Genomic DNA, 22,954 nt, shown 5'->3' on the forward strand with positions numbered 1-22,954 from the left:
AGCACATACACATGCACCCACACTCGAGGCCATGAGGCTGCTGTGCTCAGAACCCAGAGCTGGGATCATCAGGGGATGTGCTGGTATGAGGGGGAGACAGATTTTGAGATGGTCTGTCACTTGGTCTGTAGACACGACAATGACCTGCCTTTGGTTTCCAGCATATGGACGGGTGGAGTCAATGGCTTGTCATATCAGAGGCTCTGGAATCTCTGACCAGGGCCGAGGACACTGGGCTGGGGGGCGGCACCCAAAAATGAAGGAAGAAGGAAGAGAGGAGACGGCAGCTTCTGCGGTGCAGCCCTGTCCACCCCACTCAAAGAGCAGCACGGGGCGGGGTTCTAAAAGGTTCAAGACTGCAGACTGCAGGGACTCGAGGTTCAGAGAGTCCTGCGTCCCAGCAGCCTGGGTCAGCCCTCGTCCCACAGGGCCACTAGGAGGGTAAGGCGAGATGAAATGATCGGGGTGGTGGTGGCCTGTGGGGCAGTGAGAGAGCCGGCCCTCCCAGCAAACGGTGCTGGAACAGATGGGAACCCACAGACAGAAAGCAAGCCCCGTCCACAGCTCCTGGCTGACACAGGAAGGAACTCAAATGGACCTCCGACCTCGAGGCAAAGCCTGAGACCACAGACTCGTCGCAGAAAACACAGATAAAATTTCTGAGATAGAACACTGAAAACACAATCCATAAAAGAACAAACTGATGAATTAGACTTCATCAAAATTAAAACTGTTGCTCTTTGAAAGACGCCATTAAGAAAATGAAGGGACGAGCCACAGTTGGGGATCCTTGCAGGGCATGCGTCTGATGAAGGACGTTATTACACTTGTGTCCAAAGTGTAATAACGTGCACTAGAACGTAACAGGGTCATCAAAAGGAACTCTTGGAATTCACAATCACAAACCAAACCAATTTTCTTTAATCGACAAAAGATTTGGACACTTCACCAAAGAAGACAGACAGCAAATAAGCACATGAAAAGATGCTCCACACATCACCCAGGAAATGCCAAGCAAAACCCCAACAGGCAACCCCGACACGCCCATTAGATCAGCTGATGTCAAAGACAGCGACCAGTCCAAGCGCTGCCGACACGGAGGACGTGGAGAGACGAGCACGTGGGAGCCCTCGGCCACGGCAGGCGGGATGCAGAACGGGGCGGCTGGGATGGAAAACAGTTGGGCGGTTTCTTGGAAAGTTACACCCACACCCACCTTAGGACCCAGCCGTCCCTCACCTGGGTACTCACCCTGGAGAAACAAAAACATCTGTGCACACGAAGACTCGTATGCAAATTCCTCGTGGCCTCACTTGTAAGAGCCAAATGGCAAACAGCCCAAGTGTCCATTAACAGGTGGTGGACAAACGGTTTATCCACCCAGTGCAGCATGACTCAGTGATGAGCTACTGACCCCCAGCAATAAAAACGAATCTCAAGACAGTGACTCTGAGCAAAAGCAGCCAGAGAGAATATCTGCTGCGAGATTCCACTTATATAAATGTCTACAGAACGCAAACCAATCTATAGTGGTGAAGGTGTCAGTGGCCGCCTGGTTGTGGGGGCACAGGACACACTTGGGGGTGACAGGCATGCTGGTCTCTCTCCTGATGATGGTTTCGTGGACACCCACGTATGTCAGGACTGATCGAATTATCCACATTAAACACGTGCAGTTTATCGTGTGACAATCATGCTGCTTTTAAAAAATGTTATTCTGAGAAGGGGTCCTTGGTTTCCCCAGATGTCAAAGGGGCCCACGGCACTGGAAAGGTCAGGACCCCTGGTCGGGTGAGCAGTTACCAGGCGCTGACTGTCCCCAGTGTGGGTCTACGCACGTTGCTAATGTCTGCGGGAGGAGCTGCTATTGCCACCCCATCATACAGATAAGGGACAGAATGGACAAGAGCATATCCCGGCAGAGGGCAGCCCCAGGCAGGGTCCCTGCTGCCCAGCAGTGCCAACCCTCCTCCCCCACACCTCAAATCTGCACGTGCCTGAGTCTGCAGGGGAGCGGACAGGGGAGGAGGGACAGGGGGTCAGCTGGTGTGTGCACACTGGGCCCACGTGCCCCAGGCACTGACATGGGAGTCCCTCCCCTCACCCAGCCAGGCCTAGTGGACAGCATCCCATCCTTTCCCGAACCCCAGCTCCCCAGCCTCCCCCCAACTGCATCCTGATGTCACCTCAACAGCCCCAGCAGCTGACTGTCCCCCGGACTGTGGCTCTCGGCAATGCAGGGCCACTTCCTGAGGCTTATCTGCCTTCCGGTGGCTTCTCAGCTGACCTTCCCACCACATCACATCCCCTGTGAAACACTGGGACAAGCCAGGGGACCAGTCCCCCACTCCATCCCCAGTTGACCCAGGGAAGAGGAGGCAGATCCAGTCAAAGCCAGCTCTGACCTCCTGCTAGGCACCCACCTCCCTCCCAGATACCAGGGTGCCACAGGGGACATCCACAGCTCAGTCCCACCCTCAGGAGTCTGGGCAGCTGGGGGATAAAGCCATGGCCCACTGCCACCCCTGCAGAGTGCCCTTCCTCCCACCCCAGCATGAACAGCTGGCACACCTCCAAGATGAGACCTCAGTTGAGCTAGACCCCAAATCACGTGGAACTGGGGACCCTGAACACCAGGGACAACAGGGGCTAGGGCCCAAGTGGGCTGGGAAGACCACAGCCAGGCTGGCGGGGATAGCTTAGGGCTTATGTGGGGACAGAGGATGGACAGGGGCTGAAGCCCACATGCAGAAGCCCACAAGGGCCTGGGGTCCACTCGTGGGTCCCAACGTGGATCCACAGACTTACCCCAATCAGCAACAAACATGGATGCCCTCTGAACAAGCCCCAGGGGTCTGCTCCAGATACCCCCAAATCCCAAGCTGGATGCTGGGGCCACACAGCCCATGGTCAGCTGTTCCCACAGGACTGTGAACACCCGGCAGCCCCGTCTCCTCTGCCCATCTTCGTTCTGCCAAAAGCAGTAAGGACCTTCCCTGGGTTCACTCCAACCTACCAGAAGACACCAACCATGCGGCCATGGGAGCCCCAGACAGAACAGAGCCACACAGGGGCAGGAGGACAGGGGGAAGCCATGGGAGTCATGTGGAGCCACTAGGGGGGCATGGGAGCCACATGGGGCCAGCGAACAGGCTGGCCACACAATTGACTTTGGATCTCAGCCCCATCTTTCAGTAAGACCATCACCTTGCTCCCACCGTGACACCCAGCAGCACTGTCCACAGTGACAGCCAACCCACAGCGTCCAACTGGCCTGTGTTCTAAAGGCTGCCATGTGGTCACCTTTCAAATCCATCCCACAATTAACCCCCAGCAGGGCCCTTGACCGGGTGATTCTGCCCCCCAGGGTACACTGGGCAACATCTGGGGACATTTTCCACTGTCACAATTGGGGAGTGGGTGCTACTGGCGGGTCAAGGCCAGGGAGGCTTCTCAACATCCTACAAGCACAGAACAGTCCCCCCACCCCAGAGAATGACCCGGACCAAAACGTCACAGAGCCAAGGTGGAAAACTTCACTCTGTAAACTAAGAACCATCGTGGTCCCTGTTTCCATGTGAGGTATGCATAAAACAAATGTACCTCACAGGGCCTGGTTTTCCAAAGCCTTGCAGTTTCAAACATTGACCTTGCAAAGGACAGGAAATTTTCCCCAGGCTATTGAGTCTCTGTTGTAAGATAAAGAATTGTAACATAGCAAGGTTGCTTCCTCAAAGACAGACAGGTTACTGATCGATAGGTAAAGATACTGGGAAATTGCTGTAAGAAGAGAATGTTTGCTAAAATCAAGCTTTGTTTGCAAATTGCATTACAGAATGTCACCTTACTGAATGTTACCAGCTTCTATTGTTAAACTTGTTAAACTGTACTTAGCAAAAACCCCACCTATGTTATCTTGCTGAAACTTCCTGGTCTGGAGAATAAATGTGGGAAGAGAACCCCAATTCGTGGTTAATTTCCCAAATGGAAGGAATGCCTCGCTCTTGAGGGTTCTGGGAGATTAACCTCTTTTCAGGGCTTCTCACGGCTCAAAAGAAATGGGCTTTAAGTAATCTTTGGCGACTCCGTCACCCAGGAGAAAAGGGGTGACAAATCTGTGGGAGGCAAAGCAACATTTCCAGATAAGACAACTCAAGAACCACTGGGCCAACCCCTGCAGGGGCTGAGGCAGAGCCCACCCCACCCCCACGAGGACAGCAGGCCCTGGACAATGTGGCAAGCACACCTGTGGCCCGGCCGTGAGCAGCGGCCTGATGGCAGCAACTCTGCAAAGGCTGTCAGCCTACTGGGGGCTGCATTCCCCAGGGTGCGGTCTCATCAGGCTGGAGCCCCTGAGGCCGGGTGGACGTTCATGATGCCACCTGCCTCCTGCTCCAGGACAGAATGAAGTGTGGCAGGTTGGCTGCATTTGCCCAAGCCAGCCACCCTGGCCAGCCCCTCACCCCTGAGAACAGCTGCCCCAGCCCAGGAGGGAGGACTCAGTCCCCCCATCTCCCTGTCCCTCATGGCTCTGCTTCTGTGAGCCCTCCTCCTCCAGCAAAGGAGGGGTGTACCCCAGCCTGGGGAGGGGAGCCCCAGGGTATTTCCCCACCAATAAGCAACCACCCAGGCAGGAGCTCAGCTAAGGTGTCACCTGCCCCTTCAGAGGCTCCTTTTCTGCTCCAGCCTCAGTTTCTCTGGCTATAAAGCGGGGCAGCTGGGCCAGAGCCTGCCTGTATCTCCTTCTCCTCCAGCGAAGGTCGCTGCTGCAGCTTCGTTAGGGACACGTCCTGGGCAGAGACCTCAGGAAGACTCAAATACGTTCCTGAGCCACCTGACGCAAGCTGTGGATGGGCAGGTCCCGACCAGGACAGGAGGGAGCTGTGCATGCCCAGCCCCCACATGCACACAACCCCCCCCATCCCCTGCCCTCTCGGGCGTGGGCTCCCCAGAGGCGACCTGAGTCATCATTGAGCTCCCTGGGGAAGGACGGGTCAGGTTACAAGCCCAGCAGGTGCTATCAAGAACCGCCCAAATCCAGAACCTCCTGGTAAAATTCGCTTCCTGCACCTGCTAGCCACCAGGTGACAATGACCTTCTGGGCTCCCAGGGGCACTGCTGGTGCCTGATGCAGCCCAGGAGAGTGGCTGAGCCTGCAGCTGCCCCTGTCCACCCAGCAGGCCTGCCCGGACACACAGGGTCTCAGCCCATGGAGTACGCCAGAGGTGGTGGGGAGCCGAGCCCATCTCCTCCACACTTGCCCTGGGAGCTTCTAGGAGAGTGTGTTGGTGGGAGCCAGGGCCCCGCACCCACCCACCCCGTCCCTCCCTGATTCACCCACAAGCAGCCAGGCCCACCTCCCCACGGCCATGGCACCCAGCCCGGTACTTGCTGCAGAGCATCCTGGCTCAGGCCCAGCACCCTGAGCACATCCACAGAGGAGGAAGTGGCCCTCCCGGATCCACACACACTCATGGCCAGCAAAGCCTTGCCCAACAGCCCACCACCTTCCCTGGGCCAGGGGAGGAGCCTGCTCTGGTTGCCCGAAGGAAAAGCAGCCTGGAGCAGCAGCCCCAACACCCCACAGGCGCTTGTCCAAGGCGCACCGTGTGAGCAGGTAGGCGCAGGGCAGGGGCTGCACACAGCAACCCAGGGAGTGCTAGACAGAGTCGCCTGACAGAGCCCCCCGCCCACCAGCTGTGTGGCACTGGTTGAGCGTCTGCCCCTCTCGGGCCTCAACCCCACTTGAACAAGCTGCGGGGACCACAAACGTGGAGCTGTCTCAGCCCTGGTGGGGGCTCCAGTTCCCTCCGACACAGACCCTGGCTGGCCCGGTCGTAAGGCCACGCGCAGGACAGAGGGCACCGCCCCTGAGAGCGGCCAGCTGCAGCGAGGGCCTTGGGGCCTCCCGCCTGGATGGATGAGGGGCCACGGCACCAGCTGCAACCTTGGACGTGAGGCCTTTCAAGGGAGTGGCCAGCCCCACGCACTACATGGGAACTCCGCCCTGTCCTCCCCTTAACAAAGAGGAGACTCCCCCGTGCACTACAGCTCCTCTCTCCCCAGGCACGACCCCCCCAGACGGGATCCGCCTCCAGTCCCGAGCCCACCTGTGAGGGTTCGGCTGGGCCACCTCCTCCACCTTGACAAACTGTCCTTCCCACTGGCACTCCCGGGGCTTCAGGAACCCCCAGAAGTCACCCACGCCAGACCTGGGCCAACTGAGGCCAGCAGCCACCCAGGGCTCCTGGGCCTCGGACACAGACGGCGATCCTGGCCCCGTGAGAGAAGCTGGGATCCACCACGCAGCAGCCCTGCCCATGCCACACGCTGCCACCTCCCAGGCATCCCCAAGGACAGGACCTGAGACCCAGGCCTGGTCTGGGGCCTAATACAGAGACAGTGCCCAGCAGCTGAAAGCCCATGGGACCCCATCACCCAGGACCCCCAGGCACCTGCCCCCCACCCTCCACCTACCCAGAGTTCTCAGCCCTGAGACACCAGAAAACACTCCAGAGGCTCCAGACCCTCTTACGGGCCTCTTGTCACTTATTTTAATTTTAATGGTGTTTTATTATTTAAAAAACCAATATTTTTAATTAGAAAATTCAGATAAGCAATCCTTTGAAAATCAAAACCCATAAGCCACGGCCGGGGTGGCCACTTTCTGGACTTTCCGCACCTGGACTTCCCGGCGTCCTGGCCCCAGAGAGAGCCCTCGGCCTGCTGTCACAGCCTGCGTCCGCGACGGTGAGTGTCTCTCGCCGTGTCGGCCGGACCCAGTCCACATGTTAGTTGTCCCAAAGTGAGCCCGCCTGGACCCCACCTGCTGTGCCGCTGGAGATGCCCATCATCCAAAGGGCTGGCTTCTGGAGACAGGGTGGCCATCCTGGGCCCGCAGTTCAGCAAAGCAGCCTGGCTCCCAACAGTGAGCCCACTGGACGCAGAGCCTGGAAGAATCCTCCCTCTGACCCACCTGCTGAACACTTCCCAGGATGATGGCCCCACTGTGGGGCTGCCCACAGGTACCTATGGGGACCCTGGAGTTGCTGGATTGTAGCCAGGGGCTGAGCCCTCTTCTAGAACAACGTTCTGGGGTCTCAGGGAATGGGGAAGCCACCACTCTGAACCTCAAGTCCTGTGAACTTGGGTTCACACATCAGCCCAGGCACCCAGGGGCCCCCTGAGCTGGCGTGTGTCCAGCCTAGCAGGGTGCCCACACATGGAGCACACCCCACACATGACAGCCCCCGGAAAAGGCTGATCGGCCCCTGGATGCCTGCTGGGGCGGCGTGACTTTGAGGTGGCAGGCAACCCGCCAGAGGTGGCCTTGATAAGAGCTCGGGAGGTGGAGCTTGCCCTGGGGACCGAGGCAGCAAGGCACAGGGCCCCCACCCGCCCACGCCTGTGCCAAGGGCAGCCAGAACATTCCAGCGCTTGCCCAGGAGGTGCCTTGCCTCCATGGGGCTGCAGCAAGGACCTTGAGCAGTCCTGTCCAGAGGACGGGGCAAACATCCTCAGCAGAAAACAGCCTCCACCTCGCGGGGCTGGCAGGGCTTTTCAAAGGCCGTTTGTACTCCTGGCTCCTGTTCTGCCTCCTGGCCAAGCAAGGCAGGGATTAGGCTCACCAAGGACACAGGAAGGCCACTGGTCACCCGATGTCCCGCAGCAGGGCAAGGATGAGCAGGGGCAGAATAATGTGTCAGATGCCCCACTCTTTGAACCAACACAAACTGGGGTCCCCTGGAATCCTGTCCCCCACTTCCCACTGGCCATGTCCCACAAGCAGGGACATCCCCAAAAGGTCCCTGGTGGCCCCCTTCACCTGCTCCACTGCCCTTGGCCCTCCTGTGGCTGCCAACCCCCACCCAGTAGCTCATGATGCTCAAACCAAGCTGCTACCCTTACCTCCTAAGACCCTTTGTGGCTGCTGGGCCACCAGGAAGAAACCTGAGCACCCAGCCCAGTCACATGGACCCAGCCTTGGTCCATGATTTGTCAGCCAGGGGCAAGGGGTCTCCTTTCTGCTCCTCAAAGCCCCCAGCCCCCACCTCCAGGACCATCTGAGTTTGCTGTCCTTGCCAGCATCATGCCCCCACCCCTTCACACCACCTGCCCCTCACCCTCAAGTCTGGCCCCCCAAGCTCGTGGACTCAAGCACATGCCCCACTGGGTTGTAAGCAGCCCAAGAGCAAGATCCAGGGCACACACATCAGCAGAAATGTCCACAGGACAGCATGTGTGACAGCACTGGCCCATGGCTCCAGGATGGGCAGGGGCTTCCGGGGACATGGTAGGGTCCTGACAAATGCAAACAGAGGACAGCAAGGCAGTGCTGCCAGCGCCTGTGGTTCTTGTTGCACCAGGAAGAGGCTGCCCATTCTAGAAACCAGAGGCCTTTCCTAGGAGTCTCAGGCAGGTGTAAGACTCAGCAGGAAACCGGTCAGAGGAAGGGGGTGCATCAGAGGTGCTGGCCCCAGACACTGACCCCGAGGCCACACAGCCCTCCCCATCCACACCCACTTGAGTCCAGCCCTCCCACCTCGCAGTGGCCTGGCAGCCCCAGGGACAGCAATGGCGATGCACGCAATGCCCACTGATCCACAGTTCAAGCCACCAGAAGGCTCTACAGCCAGGCTCCCCAGGGCTCTCTATAACCTATGCCCACAGAGAAACCCCTTGGCCAGGAAGGGGCTTTGAGTCTTTCAGGAATCCCAGAAGGACACATGGGGCTGGCTCTCTTCCCCAGATTGAGGAGACTGCCAGCTTTTGAGTCTCAGATTTTGGCTCAGTCAGCCCAGGATGCACAGGGGAGGACCAGCTGCTAGGACGGCCGGCGGAGCAGCAACCCACACAACCGTGCCGGCGCAAGGCCGGCCAGGGCCACGTCTGCCTACAGAGCCTCTCCAGGCTTCCCTCTCGGGAAAGCAGACGGCAAAGTGTGCCCAGAGGATGCTGGAACCAGCGTGTTTCCATCCACTTCTGCCTTCTCCCACCCACGCACCCACCCACCCATCCCTCCTCCCATCACCCACCAATCCATCGATCCACTCACCCCTCATCTCTCCACCCCCCATCTGTCCACCCTTTCAGGGCCACCTGCCTCATGCTGGGTCCTGCATCTTCCCCACATTCCACAGCAGCCACAGGCTACGGTTCCTGAGACCCAGAAACTTGGACTCGCGGGTGTGGGTGGCCAATATCTGGGGCTGAGCAGACTTAGCCTGGCGCTGATGCCATCCTGCCTTCCTGACACACTCGTGTGCATGCATGAAGAAGGGGCCTCCCAGGGCCCTCTGCCACGGTGGCTGGTGGGGTCGAAGGTGAGAGGAAGCCATGCCCAGCCCCCAGCACACATTCCACACAGCGCGGCCTTATCTCACCCACCCTCGAGATCCATGACCTGGACAGAGCTTCAGAGGCTATTTCAGGAACAAAATGGAATGGCCTGGAAAGCTGCTAGGTGGGTGGTTTAGGTATTGACTCAGAAGCCATTCCCTTCTGAGGCTGGAGACATGGGAGGCATCTGGCGGCTACATGCAGGCACACGCGTGATCACACCTGGCCTGTCACTCCAGCGCCAGGCCCCATCCTGAATGAGGACAGCCTTGGAGAAGAAGGTGACTATCGAAGGCTACATGCCAGGGAGGGCAAGGCCAGGCCATACGCCCAGCATGCTGACTTCAGCTGGCTGGACAGGTCCTACCCCACAGTTCCTACCTCTGGACCCAGCAGGGGCAAGGGGGACGAGGCTCACGAGGTCTCTCCCACTCCTGAACGCCCCCTGGAAGCCCGGGGCCTGCAGCGGCACCATCTGGGAGTGGGTCCCCTCCACGGGGTGGGCCTCCAGCCAGTGGACACGCCTGACAGGAGGACTCCCTGCACACGGATGGCAGAGACCTAAATGAGAAACCATGACAACCCTGTGCCTGACCCTGTGCCAGAGAGAGATGTCGTCCCCCACTGCAGAGGCAGGACCACCCCCCAGCCCTGGTGGCACACCTGTCTCCCTTCTCACACCTGAGCACCTGGAACAGCCCTGGCCACAGGCCGCCAGCAGCAGGAACAGGGCATTGGGCAAATGGTCACATCCAAGATTCTGGCTGAAGGCCCAGTTACGGCTGGGCTGGCCATCTAGGCCCCTGAGGCCCCTCCAGAAATGTGGGCCAGAGTATGGGACTCAGAGCCACCAGAGGAAGAGCAGGCAATGTGGGAGGACAGGGGGCCAGAGCCCCAGGCCGGAACAGGCTGAGGCCTCCACACGGAGATAAACACCCCCCCCTTGGGGCTGCCTGGGGGCTCAGAGCAGCCGCCCACTGCCCCACACTGGCCAGAGAGCCCTGTGAAGGGACCCAGGGAGGTGGGCGCTGTCTCTGTTCACCCAGAGAAACACGGGACAGCAGTGAGGCCCGCACTGCCCCTGTGGCTACCCCTGCCCAGCCTGCCTGCCCACAGGGACCAGGCCACTCAGGGACTCATCCCACCTGGAGTCTCACCCCCAGCTTGGGGATCTGGGCCCTGTCACTTCTCCTGAGACCCTGTCGTGCATGTACCACATGAGGGTGGGTCTCGGGTGAGGGGTCTTGCTGGGACATCAGTAAACCTCAGCCATCCAGGCTCCAGAGGAGCTCTGAGTGTCACACAAGCACTGGGGCAGGCCCGGGAGCCCACAGGAAAAACCACTGTCACTCAGGTCAGGTGTCAGACAAGGTCTGTCTGAAAGGCTGTGAAGACTGCTGCATAGCTGCGAGCAAGCCACTCACCTTCTCTGGCCTTTGGGTTCCCACACAGAAGGAAAAACTGTCACCGATTCCTGCTAAACCAGTCAGTCCTCTGACCCAGCCCAGATTTCGGCCACCACCACTCCCATGGGGAAGACGGTCATTTTGAGAAGTGAGCCAGGGGCTCACTTCTGTACCCCCTGAATTGTCCACTGCTGGGGCAAAGAGTGAGACCCCAGCCCTCTCCACACCCTCTTGCCCACATGGCAGGAACTCCCTGGAGGCAGGAGGGGGCCCAGGGTGGACTGAGTCCAGGAGGAACACAACCGCATGGTCAGCAATCGGTCACCATGGGCAACACAGCTCATCCCCGTGGAGGGAGCTGAGGACAGGAGTGACCACCCCCACCACATATACACCCCTAAAGGACCAATGATGTCTCAAAGACTCCTGCAGCTCCTCATTACCTGGAGACAGGTGAGGCCTTACCTGCCCCTCTAAGCCCTGCGGTGAGAACCTGCAGCCAGGGAGAGGAAGAGGGGCCGGGCCTGGTTCCTCAGTGACTGTTCATTCAGCCAACTGCATCCATCTGACTGCCTGCCTGGGCCAGCCCCGATCCAGGGCTGTGTGTGACCTCTAGGCTGAGAAGGCCCGACCAGGAGGGCCGTCCATGTGTGGGGAGGTGGCCGGCAGACCACAAAGGCCATCTACAACAAGAATGCTGGACTGCAGGACATGGGCTCTGAGGGACAGTGTGGTGGGGAGAAGACACGATGTGCCATCTGAAGATGTGCAGGGTGGACCCACGAGCCTGGAGTTATGGGATGAGGACCGAGCTGGACACCTAAACAGCCACAGTTCAAGGCAGGCAGCCTTTGCAAGACACAAGTGTGGCGATGGCACCTGTGAGCCTCAGGTAGAGCCTAGCCACCTCAGTCTGAGTCCACGGCCCTCCAAGGCCCCCACTGCTGACCCTCCAACTCACCTGCCATCACCCCGAATTCCACCTGTGAGCCCAGGTCCTCCCCTGGGTCTCTGTCCACACTGCACCCTCCACACCCCACCTACCCCCGTCCAACACCTCTGCCACGAGGCCTTCTCTGACTCCCCAGGATGTGTGGGGACATCTCCCCGGGCCCCAGTCGCTACCTTGGTCTCAGCCTGAGGTCAGGGACAATGTCACGTGCATCCTTTGTCCTGAGGCCCAGCTCCAGGTAGGCCACACAGCCCCTGGACACTGCACCCAGGATTCTAACCTCACACCACCCAGCACCGTGGAGCCCCCACCCCACCTGCCAGGGAAGCCTGGTCTCCCTGTTTTATAGCTGAGCTTATGTACCAGAAGCGAGGCATGCGAAGGGTGTAAACCCTGTCTGCTCCGGGGCCCCCTAAAGTCCCTGTCCCCAGAAGGGAGGGAGCCATTCACAAAAGGATCCCAACAGCCCCAGATGCTCCCAACGGGACAGAGCGCAGCTCGCGGCAGATGTGGTTGGTACAAGATGATGGGCACATGCCCTGGCAGGTGAGGCGGTGGCCACCAACACGACACGAAAAGGAACGCATCAGTGCACCCTAAGTATTTATAGGGTGTGTTTAATCAGGATTAAACAAGATCGTCTGTCACAATTGGTGGGTAAATGGTCCTTAGATTCATCCTTCCCTCCTTCCCTCCTACCTTTTTACTTTCTGGTCATTTATTTATTAAATAAATCACATCGTCTGACCTGTAGAGAGCCCTACAATTGGGATTTTGCAGCTGGCATCCCTGTACTGTTATTTAGCATGTTCCACTGGCCCCAGTATCGTCGATAAACTTGTATTTAGATCCAGAGGCTTGAACAGAGTCACGCACTCATCCATAATCATGACGACAAGATGACGACATGGGTTTTCGTCAGTGTCGAGCCATCTGTTTTAGAGAGGTCGGCAGCTGCGGAGCGCCATGCCGAGTCCTTGACCTCCCCGGGAGCAGACACGTCTCTTTGGGCATCAGCGGGAGTCCTGAAGACACACGCCCTCGCCCACTGTTTGGTGTCCCCAAGTCACAGTTCACCAGGAGAAGCATACGATGGGAGCTGGGTCCCCTCTGTCTGTTCACCAGGACTCATAATTGTGAGTCGTCTCTCTATTAACCTCCAAAGAGGACTGATCAGTGTGTCCTTAAGTATCAGAATGGACTCACAGATTTAAACCCCAGGGATGCATGTCAACCCACTTCAGCTGTTCCTCTGGATGAGGCCCACCTTGTCATATCTCTAGCCGGGGACACATCTTCGGCTTGCCTCCAAGTCCTTGTGATGTGGCCCTGTGACCTCTGATAACTTCCCTGCCTTCTGCAGTGTTGGGACACTACAGGCTCAGCTCGTACGTCTCCTGCCATACACCTAGACTCAGCCATTTCTCCAGGAGCCCTGGGTTCTTTCGGGGTGAAATGGGACTTAGAGCCATAGTCTGGGGCTAGTCCTTATTTCTAGCCCTTTCCAGCAAACAGAGAAATATCTTTAAAATAAAATCATCACGAATTCAGACTGACACTTATTCAAATACAGGGCTGCAGGGCTTTTGCTTAACCTCATCTAATTTACACCCACTTTTTCCCTCCATGCCAAAAATCTCAGTTCTTAGTGACACCGACATAATCACTCACTTGCCTTAACCCACAATCCCCAGCAGCAGTCTTAGGACAACACAAGTATGGTCACAACGGTGATGTCACTGAACACAGGTCTATTTGTCCTTAGCACATAACCCACCAGGGATATATCACCTGAAACAAGCCCATTCTGGGTGGTTATTCTGCACACTCAGTACACAGTTCTAGGTTTGTTTCATTTTGATTTTGAGAGACTGCCTTTTCTAGTTAAGATTTGGGGATTTTAATTAAGAGATTAGAGGTTGCCTTTTTAAATTCAAAATTATGCAAGCTATTTACGTGGTTCCAAAGTCACATCTATAAAACAAGGTGTATTCAGAGACATCTAGGTTCCCCGTGCCCCTCCCTCCTCCACGAGGTCACATTTGTTACGCTTCGGGCTGCCTTCCAGCACCTTTATTCTTTACATGTTTCTAAGTATTCACGTCCTCACCCTTTACCAGGTGAACCGTAGCTGTTATACTTTTATCACCTGTGCTTTTCCCACTTAAAAAATATCCCGGCAATCACACCATTAGTAGGACACAGAGATCTCATGTTTTCCTTTTTTGCAGCTGCGTGATACTCCGTGCTGGCTGCCTCGGCCAGCTTCCTGCGACAGGCATTGCAGCTTCCCCAGCCTTCACGATGACAGATGGCACTTTCACGAACAGCCTGGCACATGTGTCTTTTCCTGTTTTTGCCACTACCTTGAAGACGGATTCCAGGAAGTGGGGCTGCTGGGTCAGAGATAAACACATACACAGTGTCGCTAGATGCTGCCAAATCCCCCTCCTTTCAGAGTCTTCCATCTTGCATGCCCGCCAGCAAACGCTTTTGGATTTCATCGGCCAGTCCGATGGGACCCCAGTGGGGTCATCTTCTGCACCCCCCTCACCAACAGTGAAGGAGGCACCGTCCCGCAGGTCTACGGGCCGCACTGTTTGTCCTTCTGTGAAGGTGAGACCCTGGCTCTGGCTCATCTACCGTGGGGTTGCTGGTTCTCATCTGTTTTCAGAAACTCGCTCTCTGGTAGAGACATTAACCCTTTGCGACACTTTGCAACCTCCCCCCTGGCTTGCCGATTCGTCTAAGGCGATGCTGTCACACCGACGTTGCTTCTTTGTCATGCGGTGGGTGCACAAATCTCTTCCTCGGACGCATCTCGCTTTCCAGTCATGGAAAAGATTCTGCACTCTCAGGTTCAAGGAGAACTCCGAGTTCCCTTCTGGTACTCCAGTGGCTTTCTGACCTACTTGGAAGCCACCCTGGCGTGCAACGTGACAAGTGGGCTCAGGCTCATCCTTTTCCAAGTGGCCATCAGATTACCCAGCACCGCTCATTAAAAAGTTGTTTTTCCCCCACTGGCTTGATATGCTGCCTATGTTTATTTTACTAAATCTCCATATGCCATCTAGTCTGTATGTGGATTTGCTCATTCCGTTCCATTGGTTATCTGCCTGTTCATATGCTGGTATCATGCTGTTTTAATTATTTACGCTTTATGTTTTATAATATTTTGGCCATTCTAGCCAAGAGCACAGACGTGACCTTCTACAACTAGAGATGTCATGGCATAGAATACCAAACCCACACTATGCCAAGATCACATGCTTGAAGCGCAGGGTTCCCAGGGCTGCTCCAACACACCCCAAGTTTCCTGGGGGAGAGCCACTTCTGGGGGGACTTCTGTGGGAGAGAGGCCTGTCCCTCAGTCAGGGCTCCTTTTGCTCATGCCTGAGCTTCGCAGGTTACCCCTGAAGCATAGGTGAAGGAAGCAGCCTCTGGCCCCGGGATGGGGGTCCCAATGTAGCTGGGCTGCCTCCATGCGGAGGAGTGTTTTAGGGGTGAAGGGAGTCGAGGGGCAAGGGGTGTGTCTGTCCAGCTGGTCTGCCTTCAGCTCCTGATTTCTGAAGCTCTCCAGAGCTGTGCACGGAGCAAGTTCAGTGGGAAGATGCTGAAGACAGCATCCAGTCTGCCTGCCAGAATGGTTTGGGGAGGGAGCAGAGAAGGGTGCCCACCCTCAGGAGACATGGAGGGGAAGCCCATGGCCCCTGCCCCCATGAACCTGCACCCTAGGGGTGGGTGGCCAGGAGCTTGCCCACTGTCAGGACACAGGTGCAGGGCAAGAGTTGGGGAGGTGGGAAGGGGCGGCCATCAGGGGGGCTTCCTGGAGGTGGCAGGGGGCACCATCTGCAGATCGGGGGCAAAGGCCAGGCGGGAGTGGGGGTGCCCATGGGTGCATGCTGGGTCTTATGACAAGAGCAGGGTGTCATCTTGCTCGAGACTGCAGCATCGAAGGGCTTCTGGGTAGAAGCCGAAAAGCTTTCCAGGTGCAGCACAAACAGAGGGGTGGGGCCTCAGTCTGCCCATCTGCAGGTGACCCTGTCATCCCCATCTGCAAGTCGATGAGTGGAACCAGGCCCAGAGTGCCAGCATGAGCAGGGTGTGCCCTGGGGTCAGCCTCCCCAATCAAGGAGCAAGACGTTCCCACTGGAGGGGGCCGGGCAGACAATGCGCAGCCTCGCAGCAGCCCATTCTGAGCATCCCGCTCTGATCGACAGCCCAGATTCTCTCTGCAGCCCACCTGCCAGCCATCCTGCGCAGCACCTGGGCCCACAGCTGGGTCTTCTGGTGCTTGGGGCTTCCATGGGCAACGATGGTGGCATTCCCTGTGGCCTTGCACATAGATCCTTTATCAGGGACCGTGCTTCTGCAGAGGGGCCTAGCCACCTCCTGAGGACACACTGCCCTTTGCCTAGATGCTTGTGGAAGCACCGCTCCAGATGAGGTTGGCTCAGTCCCACACCCTGAACCTAATCTCGGAGCTTCCCAGGAGGTGGTCACAAAGTGGACAGACTCCTGGGTCTCCCCTTGGACGCCCCCACTCCCAACCAGGGATGTTGCCAAAATGGAGCAGGGCCCAATGGGGAACCCCTGCCCTCTCAGAACACTCAGGGAGTGGGGACACAGGAGGGTCCTCACAGTGCCTGTCCACCGCTTTCCCACACTCAAGAATGCCGCTGGATAAAAATACCCACAGACGTCACCCATCCTGGCCTGTCTGTGGAGCTCAGAGTTGCCAGGCTGCAGGCCTGACGGCCACAGCCCGGGTCACAGGGTGTGGAGAAGGCAGGGAGGGGCCTGGGCTTCCGAGGCTGGACTCCGGGGACCCCTTGTGAGCTCCCAGAGAGGAGTGAGACAGCGCCGTGTGGCCCTGCCTACCCACGCAGACCCTCAAAAACCCAGGGGAGCTGAGACAAGTACACGCTAACGCCCCAAAAGACACCCAAAGAGGTTGAGCCACCAGGGATGCCAAGCACGGGAGTCACAAAGAAGGGAGGTGTCAGTCTGCCTGGGGTGACATGGGAGGGCTTTCCAGAGGAGGAGCCACAGAGCTGAGCCTCAGCTGTGGTTCTGGACAGCAGGGCTTTAGGGCAGAGGAAGCAGTCAGATCGAAGGCGTCTGAAGGTTGCTTACCCCACCCCCTCCAAGCAGCGGCCCCAGCACACCCAGGGTGGGCCCAGCAGTCACGGCTGGAGTGGAGCCCAGGCTGGGCCCTGCAGGCTCCATGCACAGTCTCAGGGGGCAGCTTCCTCCTGTCCAGGTGATTTCTCTCCACTCCTTCCAGGACACACAGCGACACTCACTCCTCACACAGCTGAGCCACCAGAGGGTCCATGTCACAACCCCACACCCAAGGTGGGAGAGTGGGACAAGAAGGAGACCTGGAGGGCCCATCTGGATCCTACCCCTGGCCCTCGGGTGGCACGTGGAGAAGGGGCTCCCAGCCCCAGAGCCAGGCAGCCTTGGCACACATGGCTGTGTGGCCTTGGGCAGGTAACATGCCCTCTCTGAGCCCAGGGTTCGCAGCGGCACACATCAACACAGCTGCCCTTGGCAGGCACTTGGCAAGGGCAGGGAACCCTGCTCCTGACCCAGGCACTGTCTTGTCTCCTTCCACCCTTCACCAAGGCCCTGGGGTAGGGCCAGGCTGCCCCTGCCCATCACCCTCCCCAGCCAGCACCCACGCGGGCAGTGGAACACAAATGTCCTCAGAGGCCAAGTCCTGTCACACATGCAGAAGCCACATGTAGAAACGGCTCCCTGGGTTCAGGTCAGGTTATATCACTGTGGTCACCCAGCCGACAGCAGAGCGACCAGCAGGCTCCTCCTCACCCCCCAGCAGCCAGGACAATCTTGCTGTCTGTGAGATCCAGGCCTTCTCACGGTGCCCGGCAGAGACATGGAGAGAAACAACTGCCCACCAGGAGGTGGGTACAGGCGCAAGGGGCTCGCCAACATGCCCAGGGACCCGATGGTGGGAGCAGAGTGCCGTGCAGGAGGGCTGGGGGGCAGGGGTGACACTAATCCTGTACTGGACGGCCGAGGCGCTGCAGTGGCACTTCAGCTACAGCCTCAGTGTGGCAGCTCCTCCATGCCCCGCCACCCCGTCCCAGGTGCTTCCCCAGAGTGAAGCCAGACCCCGCCACTCCCCAGTCCTGTAACCACGTATGAGGCCCACAGCGGTGACATTCATCACCTTATTCTTCCTCCAGTAGCAAAGACCAGGCACCAGGATGTGCTGGCTTCCAGGAGCTTCTCTGCAGCATCTCCCAGCGCCCACCACACACCCACGTCTCACCTCGGGCACATGTCCCCTTGGCTCCTCCCAGGCCTAGGATGTCCTCCTCATAGGCCACCATCCTTGAATGCCATCTCCCATCTCGCAGGAGCCCAAGGCAAGATTGTCCTAGCCCCATCCTTCTCATCGGTGGACAGGGTCTGGAATCAGCAGCAAGGTGCTGCAGGAGCCAAAAGCCGGTCCATTTCCCAGACAAGGAGGCTGGCGTGCAGAGAGGACAGGTGGGGCCCTGCCTAGGGCCACCTTCAGGAGCCAGCCAGGCAGGGGCTCAAGACCAGAACCCAGACATCTGCACCCCAGCCACTCAGAGTGAGGTCCACAGAGCCGCAGCATTGCCCATCCCCCGACCTGGAAAGGGAAGAGGACACTTAGGCTCCCCAGATCAGCTGGATCAGACCTTCCCGATAACAGCCGGGGCCTTGGCCAAGGAGCGCCAATCACAGCAGCGAGGACACGGCGCGCAAGAGGAGCACGCTCGGGAGCCGGCTTCTGCAGCAGGATGAGGACTCCAGGTAGCTGGTGCCTCTAGAGTTGAGATCCAGCCCTGTCACTGCAGCACCCGTGGGTGGGTATGACATGCCTGCCTGCCCAGACTCTGCTGTCCTGCTGCTGCCTAGCCTGATGTGGCTCGCTTCCAGCTCTGGAGCACTTGTGAACGCACCGCAGCCAGGACAGCAGAAGTCGCAGCAGTAGCTGACATGTTGCTCCCCAAGCTCTGTCACCCTGACCTTGCACAGGGTGGCCCCACCACGCAGGGAGGGTCATTAGTGTTCGGGGATGCTGAACCCAGATGTGCCAGCAACAGGAGCTCAAACGACAGACACTTATTCGCCCACATTCTGGAGGCTGGAAGTCCAAGATCCAGGTGTCGCAGGACTGGTTCCTGCTGAGGCCTCACTCCTTGGCTTGTAGGTGGCATCTTGTTCCTGTGTCCTCACGTGGTTGTCCCTCTTTCTGTGTCTGTGTCCTGATCTCCTGTTCGTATAATGACACCAGTCCTACGGGATCAGGGCCAGCCCGACAGCCCCATCCCCCCCACGCCCAGCCTCGTGGCCAGCTGTAGCCTTTCATGCTCTGACCTCCCACTAGTGTCCCTTCTCAGGTCCGCAGAACTGACTGGTGGCTGCTTTGGACTCTAATGCCAGAGCCTGGGAGCGGGTGGCACTGGGAGCTGCAGGGTCTGGGTGATATGGCCTGAAACCAGCCTCCGCTTGGCCTCTGCTCTTGGCAAGGTGGGCCAGATCAGCACAGTAAACCACGAGGACCAGCTTCTAGCTCCGTCAATGATTAACACACCCTGTGAAGTTGCCGCCAAAAGCCAGAGGAAAGTTCTTGGGGACCTGGGAAAAACAGGGCTGTGGGAGGGCGGGACAGAAGGTGCCGAGCCAGGTTTCGGTTCCAGAGCCTGGGAGACAGTCTCCACTCGCTCTGGGCCCCCTCCCTCAAGTCCCTCTTTGCAGCCACAACCAGAATCTCCAAGCATCTCAGCAACCACAGCAGACGCTGGCTGGATGCCTCTGACCCTGGGCAAGGCACATCACCAACGTGGTTAGGACTCCTAGGTCCAGTGGGGTCTGCCTGGACCCCACCATATCCTCAGCTAGGGTGGGAGCTGCCCCACAGTGGGGACACCTAAGGCCACTGAAAAGGGCTGGGGGTAGTGGGGGGCTGGAAGCCCAAGCAGGCAAGGGTGGTGGTCGGGGGCTGTGTCCTGCTCCCTGGCTCCGGCCAGCCAGGGAAGGCCAGAAGGAACACAGGAAGGACCCCTCTCCTCAGCAGAACAGGGATTCCCCAAGGAGGGGGATGGGCTATCCTGGCCTGCTTCCCCGGCCGCACGTGGGAGAGTGTGCCCCAGGCCTGCAGGGACGGTGGCATACTGGCTGTCACCTCAACCCCTGCCCGCCCACTGCACTGCCCACACAGCCAGCCCAGCCCTCAAGGACAGGCTTGGTCCCCGCAAGCCCAGAAACTGTAGTCCTTCACGTTTCACAGTCTGCCTCGCCAAGGACAGAGCCCTCTCTGCCGCCATCTCGGATGCTTCTTCGAGCAACACCAGGGCCTGACCGGCACCGTCCACGCATTTCACAAGGCTGTGGCCGGGCTCCAGCTGCTCTGCGATCCTGGCCCTAAAGCCAGGTCTCCCTCAAAAGATTGGCCAGTTCAGGGTGTCTGAGGCCCTGCTGACTCCTAGAGACACTGGGGGCGACGGGACACCTTCCCAGGCCCCAGACAAGTCACACACCCTGCCTAGCCAGGGTCCACCTCCAGCCCCACCCCACGAAAAGGGGGGTTCACGACCACTCTCCAAGGCCAAGCTCGCCACTTACAGGGATGGGGCCCAGAGCCAGAGAAGACTGGACCAAGGTCACATGCCCTCACAGAAGCATCCCTTTCCTGGCTGCAGAATGGCAGAGAAGCCTTTCGGCCTCTGCCCTGCCAGCTCCTGGGGAGGCCAGGCGAAGGCAGACTCCACCGAGCAAACTTCCGAGAGCTGAACAATCAGAATCAGGAAGAAAACACAAGTGTAAGCAGAGACTTCCTCTGGGGTGCGGCGAGCCCTCTTCCTCCGCGCACCCGCCGCAGCCAGGAGCCCGGCGACACTGCCGCCAGCCTGCCACCCCAGGATGCGATTGAGCAGGGTATCTGGAGGCACCTCGCCTTGGCAGGCAGGGCTCTTGGACGGAGAGGTGGCTGGGCAAGGTCCTCTCCAGCAACTGGCTGTGGGGTCTACCCCATCCCTGGGCATCTCAGGGAGTGTGAGGACCAGCAAGCCAGTGTCAGGAGGCAGGCGGCCCATCTGCACAGCGGCACCTGCGAGCCTGGCATCTGCCAGACATTAGCACGGTGGCATCAGACTGTGGTGGGGTCTCCTGGGTCCACTGCACACGGACATTCCCTAAACCCCAAGACAGGCCACTCCTCCTGCAGCCACGGGCAGTGCCTTCCTCTCCCATAGCCCAGCAACGGCCACAGCTCCAGCACCGCCGACACCTCAGGAGGCAGGTGTTGGGTGGAGAAGTCTTTAAGAGCATGGCCCAACCATGTGTCTGTGGACAGTGGTCCCTGAGACCTGCCCTTCCTGCCATGGAAGGCCCTGCCTCATTGAGCAAGCAGGGCAGCCACCGAGGGGTTACCACCCCACCCACTTGAGAGGATCCTTCAAGCCGGTCAGGTCTTGGCTCCTGCTGCACCCCTGGGAGCCCAGGAGGTAGCTACCAGTGGGACTAAACAAGCCCCTGGACACCCTCCAGCCAGTTCTCTACTGGCCCCAGACCAAGTCGAGGCAGCCAGGGTGAGCTCCATCACTGATGAGGAGCCACAGGGAGGCCCCCCCACAGTCCCCAGAGAAGACCCCGGCAATCAGCCAAGGGGACAATCGAACGAAGGCTCACAGGTCAGAGGTTGGTTCGATATCGAGGCTACTGTTGGGTAGCCAGGAAGTAGGGCCACTGGGACGCGGGGCAGGGGGGAGGACTCCAGGCAGCAAGGAGAGCGGCCTGACCCCTCTGGGAGACAACTTCCTGTGCCCCTGTCCCTGAGAAGCCAAGTGACCTGCCCCACGCAGGCATGCCGTACTGGGAATTGGAGCCACCTGGTAACAGGGAGGGCCAGGTGGGGCTGCTACCTGCCCTGAGTTCCAGGGCACAGCTGCCTCCGCTTGACGGCTGAACCGTACCCATGCGTCCCCTTCACGTGCACCCTCCGTTCTCTGCATCTGTGCAGGTTTCATGAGCTTGGTTCGGTTAATGTGGGTGTTCCCCATGCCATGCTGACCCCTCGGTGAGCACCACCACTCTGCCACCCTGACCTGGACAGACCCCTGCCTGCACGCGTCTGCTTGGGCACCGGAGGGTCTGAAATGTATGGCACCAGGGAGCACTGAGCCCTCCAGCCTTGGGGTCTCCTAAGTCTCATGTCCCAGGTGACCTTGGGGAATTCTCCGTACTGTACCCAAGGGCAAGCTCCCCCAGCAGCGTCCCAGAAGGATTAACACCTGGACCGTCCCTCCAGGGAGGAGTGGAGCCAGCTTCTGGGCTCCGAGCACCCCGTCCTCGGCCGGCTTCCCCCCAGCCCCGCAATGCCCGGGCAGGGCCTGTGAGGCGCTTCTCTCCCCGCAGCCCGCCGCCCCCCTGCAGCCACAGCAGCGTCCCTGAACTTCAAGGGACAGTCTTGTGTCTGCCTTCCCCACTAACCCCTTCCTTCCCTCCAGGCTGCTGTGGGGTGGGAGCTAGGGCGGGCGTCGGGGCCGCAGCAGGTGTCTCCGGGACAGTGTCCCCGCGCACCCCCGCGATACTCACACGGCGAAGTGGTAGACGAAGCACCTCCAGCCGCTGGGGCGCTCGAGGAAGTTGTAGACGCGGCCCTGGACGTGGGTGCGCGCGAGCAGCGGGCGGCGCGCGCTGTAGACGGAGACGCGCGGGTCGAGGCTCACGGGCGGCCGCGGGCCGAGGTCGGCAGCGGCGGGGGGCGCGGCGGGGGGCGCGGGCCCGGGGGCGCCCGGAGGCGCGATGGGCGCGTAGAGCGCGCCGCCCGCCGGGCCACCCTCGGCCAGCTCCAGCGCGAAGGGGCACTTCTTGGCCAGGCCCGCGCTGCCCCGCCGGGCGCCCGGCAGGCGGCCCCAGCCCCAGCGCTTCCTCTCGGTCCTGGGCGGGGACGAAGCCGCGGCCATGGCGAGGCGAGGCCCGCGGGGCCGGCCCGGGCGGCGCACCGGGAGCTGCCGCGAAGGCGGGCGCCGGGCACGGAGCTGCCAGCCCCGCCGCGGGAGACCGCTGCCCGCCCCGCCGCGGGCGCGGGGCGGGGTCGAGAGGGGGCGGTGGCCGGGGCCGGTCCCCGGGGACGACGCGCTCCGCCCCGGACCGGACGCCCCGCCCCCGGCGCGCCCCGGGCGCCCCGGCCCGCCCGCCTCTGCCGGGCCCGCTCGCGCCCACCTGCCCGGCCCCGCCGCGCCCCCGCTGC

The 22,954-nt window shown here is 59.5% G+C and overlaps 1 protein-coding gene across 3 annotated transcripts in view; it reads right to left on the reverse strand.

Annotated features, from left to right (window-relative positions):
* Positions 1-22,667, reverse strand: part of KCNQ1 (potassium voltage-gated channel subfamily Q member 1) — a 357,688-nt gene extending 335,021 nt beyond the window's left edge. For all 3 annotated transcript variants that reach the window (XM_063092881.1, XM_063092880.1, XM_063092879.1), the window contains exon 1: positions 22,297-22,667. In XM_063092881.1, the coding sequence (XP_062948951.1) occupies positions 22,297-22,667 (371 nt within the window). The remainder of the gene's footprint in view (positions 1-22,296) is intronic.
* Between the last annotated feature and the right edge of the window lie 287 nt (positions 22,668-22,954).

The sequence above is a fragment of the Cynocephalus volans genome, chromosome 4, assembly GCF_027409185.1.
Source record: "Cynocephalus volans isolate mCynVol1 chromosome 4, mCynVol1.pri, whole genome shotgun sequence".
In the NCBI taxonomy this organism is placed as follows: domain Eukaryota; kingdom Metazoa; phylum Chordata; class Mammalia; order Dermoptera; family Cynocephalidae; genus Cynocephalus; species Cynocephalus volans.